Source organism: Lupinus angustifolius, chromosome LG05 (assembly GCF_001865875.1).
Source record: "Lupinus angustifolius cultivar Tanjil chromosome LG05, LupAngTanjil_v1.0, whole genome shotgun sequence".
Taxonomy (NCBI): Eukaryota; Viridiplantae; Streptophyta; class Magnoliopsida; order Fabales; family Fabaceae; genus Lupinus; species Lupinus angustifolius.
In genome coordinates, this window is record NC_032013.1 from 12,968,840 (window position 1) to 12,973,563 (window position 4,724).

Here is a 4,724-nt window from a genome sequence, read left to right on the forward strand (position 1 = left end):
ATTTAGATATGGGATTGACTTCATATTAGTTTTCCATAACTTCGAAAACAATCAAGCAAACAATTGAAGAATGCCTCTTATACAATATTGGACCTCAAAACCACTACAAACTAATGTCTTAGTCAATTTAGCAATTCATGCAATAAAGTTCTACACCTAGTAAGTCACACTTAGAAAATCACCATTATCATAGTAAGCATTAAGCATGGCAAAAATAATTCACGAAAATCAAAAGCTCAATTCATTCATAATCGAGTTCCGAACGTTACATCAAATGAATACTACAATTAATCCCAGCAAGAGAGTAATCTAGATAACCATTTTTCATACATAACAAGATAGAAGAGCAATGTAGAAAATTATAAGCTATGGATAAGTGATACATCCTCGATATACCTACAACACCTCACATTCTCTTACTTTTTCATCATATTTCAAACACAAAATCATGTAAGGACTAAGAAAACTAGAAAACATCCTCAAGTTGGGTAACTCTGGATTGAATTCCTCCATTGTCTATTATATTTTTCTTTGACATTTTGGACCTCTTTTTATTGATATGTGTTTTGGTGCTTTCGTTGGGCGCAAAGATGTTTGCTGAGTGCACCTCTTCACTTGGACAAGTTGCACTTAGTACGCCTTCCACACTTAGTGTGACTTACATTAAGCGTGATTCCTGCATTGGGTGCAGGTCAACTGATTTGTGGCATTGCTTCCATTTTGTCATTTGATACCAATTCTTGCCTATTTTGCCCTTCTAAAGTCCTGAAATGTCATGGAAACTCAATTCAAAAGATTAGTGCAAATATTCATGAAGCACCCAATTATATATGCATAAAGTAAGTATTTAGAATTAATTGGTTTTAAATTAGCATTATAAATTAAGGTAATTTTTACACCTAACAAGCTCTTGAAGTAGTGCTTACAGCAAAACTCATATTGTTTCCTTCAAGTTATATAACATTTTCCTCATATGGATCATCTTCCCCTCAAATTTGATTATTTTCTCCTTTTATATTACCACCAACTTGATTCAAGTGTTCTTTTAATTGATGTTTAACATAAAAAAGGATTGAAGGATAAGGTAGAACATCTCCTTTTTCGCCAGCAAGATGTTGTTTAATTTGATGTATTCCTCCACCTTTTGTAACATTTTGAACGATACAAACATTTTATAATTTTAATGCATTAATTGACAATGATCCCATATTTGGTTGGATTTTGCTCTAACAAATTCGGTAGTAGGAGTTATTGAGCTTATAGCTTGTACTTTTGATAAATTTAATTATAAAAATTAAGTATCATTGATATAAGTAATAAAGTTCTGATCTTCATTTTGTCACATAAGCACTAATGAAACAATATAAACTAATTGTTGAGTGGGGCAGTGAGCGATGCAACGTTTATGTGACATATGAGCATTGTAGTAGTTAGGCGATAGTGACGAGAAGCTTATCGACTGTAACACCCCAATTTGCATATAGGAAAATATATAATTTCAAGGTACGATTTACTAAATAATATTCAAGATAAAGGAAATTCTTCAAAGAGGTTTTATGATTATTCCTAATCCTCATAAAATATATAATAAGTAAAGTCCCTTAGTATAGTAAATCATTTTCTCCCAAGATAATATTAAATATTGCCCTTTCCAATAAAATCAACAAAATGTTAAAATACAAAGAGAATGTGAATGTATCAACATCTAATCCTACTAGAGCATAAAGGTACTAACACAATTACACAAAATAAAACTAGAGGACTTCGTGAGTCATAGGTAAACTAAACTACTTTAAATCAACAAGCTACTCAGCTGCTCCACCTACAATTCATTTATACATACAAACAAACAACACAGAGGGAGTAAGACATTAAATCATGTAAAAGCGACGAAGTGGATTTATAAAGAATCATAACATTAGAGTAACACAAACAATTGCAATGCCATAATTAGTAAATATACACAATAATTATTATCTCTACTCATAACAAATATGCACAATGATGAATGATGTTAGTATATTAGGTATTGAGATTTATACACCACTATTAAGTGATCTCTCATGCTATGCTCATGCAATTCCACCAACCAATCACCATCAATTGCCCGAAGGCCAACACCCTTGTGGGAAAGCAACCGAGAGTACAACTTTCCTTAACAACAACAAGTAACAATATCTATTGTTTTCCAGTACTTCTATTAGAAGTGCTTACGTGGTAAGCCTAGTCCGTTTTAGGAATCCTCTCTACTGATCACGAAATGTGCAAGGGGGTGTCAGAAACTACTTAGTTTGCATGTAGGACTATCCTAGTCATACGGTTAATAAGACTGGACTCTCACTGGATCATCCCACCTAAGTAATCTCTCAAGGCTTCTTGACGAGTCACTGTCATTGCCGCCCCTATCCAATTCCCAATGATATTGCTATCATTGTATCTTTCCATTTTCTTCATCTCCAACTAAAAATGCAATGATGTACACACACTGATCAAAGTTAGTCCACTAAGTCTTTTTATCAATATTGTCTCAATTTCAATTTCCAATAACATCACCTAAGTTAGTGGTCTCAGCCCCAATATAATTTTTTATCATATAAATATCCTCAGGACGAGCTCAAGACATAACTTAGTGATCAAAATAAATGGGTAATATCTCAATGTGAATAGCTATAGGCTCTCAAGTATCTGCAAATAATCTTCATTCGTATATGAATTTAATCATGATCACTATCACTATTAGTCAAACATAGACATTCAATACTAATTATAGTAGTCTAATAATAATATAAAGTCATATCAGTAAGCCATCAATATCAAACATATAATCATTCAATCAAGACACAATATTTTAATATTCATAACTAAAATGATTAAATGAGGAAGTCCATAAGACAATTGACCCTTTATTAATCATTTTAGTTTAAGGATCCTCCAACTAGTGAGTATCATTTGGAGACCCCAATGCTACATTCTAATACCACTATGTCTAATGCTTCTCTCTCACCTGGGTTTACGTAAGCTCCTTGTTCAACAATTGAATTAGTTATCTCGTCGTCTCCTTGGACTTTAGAGTCTTTTCACATACACATGTCAATAACAACCAAAACAACAAATTAAATTCTACTCCACCTAAAACTAATAATTAGTCTATTATTGATCACTAATTTATAAAAAAAATATGAACTAAGACGAACTTGGAGTTTCAGTTTCTATACAATAGAAATACATATATACCACACCATGTTAATAAACAATAAATAAGTAACGATAAACTTTTACTATTTAGAATTTCAAAACCAAGAACAATATAAATATATGTGTAGTATATATAGTATAGAATATTTGTGTTGAAACTCTATATTAGACAATAAATTAATAGATAAAATGAAGCATGGGTGAATAATGGAGAATGAAGAATAAGTGGAGAATGATTATGCCGTATGAACAATACACAAAATAAATGTATGAGAGGTAAACCAAATGTATGAGGGATAAATGAAGAATGAAATCACACACAGAGTAGTTTTTATTCAAAATGGTTTTGTAACCACAGATCATGTGTAACTTTAATTGCCTTGGCACATAGCATATGATTATTTATTTGCTACAGTAAGAAAAGACAATAAAATAAATTCTTCCTTGATTGAATTCAGAGAACAGAAGAATGAAAAAATAGTTACCGTGTTCTTCTCTTTCTCTTCTACAAACTGCAGTTTGAAAGTGCAGTTTTCTTTGTTGTTGTTCTTATTCTCTCCCCACTCAACACATATATCTTGTTGTTACCAATCAGGTTAATGTTCTACTTAAAATTAATTTTAAATGTTATTCTTATCAAAATAATAAAATCTGTTTTATTTCAAGATAACTAAGATAAATAAGATATTCACTATAGATTAACCACCTAGCATATCTAGATAATTTTTTGAGAGATAATTATGATAAAGATTAACCAAATAATTAGGGGTTGACTATTAACAAATATATCTCTTTGCAAATTTCTTGGAAAATTTATGGTGTTACAATCATTCCGATCTAATAAAATTTTCGTCCTCGAAAATTAAACATACCTTGATTAAACAAATGGGGTAAGCGTCCATCATGTTACTTTCCACTTTCCAAGTAGCATCTTTATCATCAACTTGACTCCAAACTATTTTCACTAAAAGAATCTCCTTTCCTCGTAGTTTCTTCGTGCTACTATCAACAATCCTCACAGGTAAGGTCTTAAAAGTGAGGTTTTCTTTCAACTGAATTGAGTCAGGCTTTAAGACATGCGATTGGTCACGAATATATTTCCTCAATTGTGAGACATGGAAAGCATTATGGAGGTTTGACAACAATGGTGGTAAAGCTATTTGATAAGCAACATGACCAATCCTCTTTAAAATCTGATAAGGTCCAATAAATCTTGGGGTAAGCTTGCAGGTTTTCAAGACTCTACTAATCCCAGTAGTCGGGACTACTCTCATAAAGACATGATGTCATTCTTCAAATTTTATGGGCTTCCTCCTATTGTCATAGTAACACTTTTGTCGACTCTGAGCTATCCTCATGTTTTCTCTTATTATTTTAATCTTCTCCGTCGTTTCTTGAACCACATCGGGTCCCAACACCAAATTTTCTCCTGTCTCAAACCAACATATTGGAGTTCTACACTTTCTACCATATAAAGCTTCGTATGGTGCCATGCCAATACTTGAATGGAAACTATTATTATATGTAAA

The 4,724-nt window shown here is 32.0% G+C and overlaps 1 protein-coding gene across 1 annotated transcript; it reads right to left on the bottom strand.

Moving 5' to 3' along the window:
• LOC109347010 lies at nt 2,338-4,469 on the bottom strand. The gene is made up of 2 exons (XM_019586749.1): nt 4,068-4,469; nt 2,338-2,460 (listed from the first exon to the last, which is right to left on the bottom strand). Exons 1-2 carry the CDS (start codon nt 4,467-4,469, stop codon nt 2,338-2,340), a joined length of 525 nt encoding a protein of 174 aa, XP_019442294.1.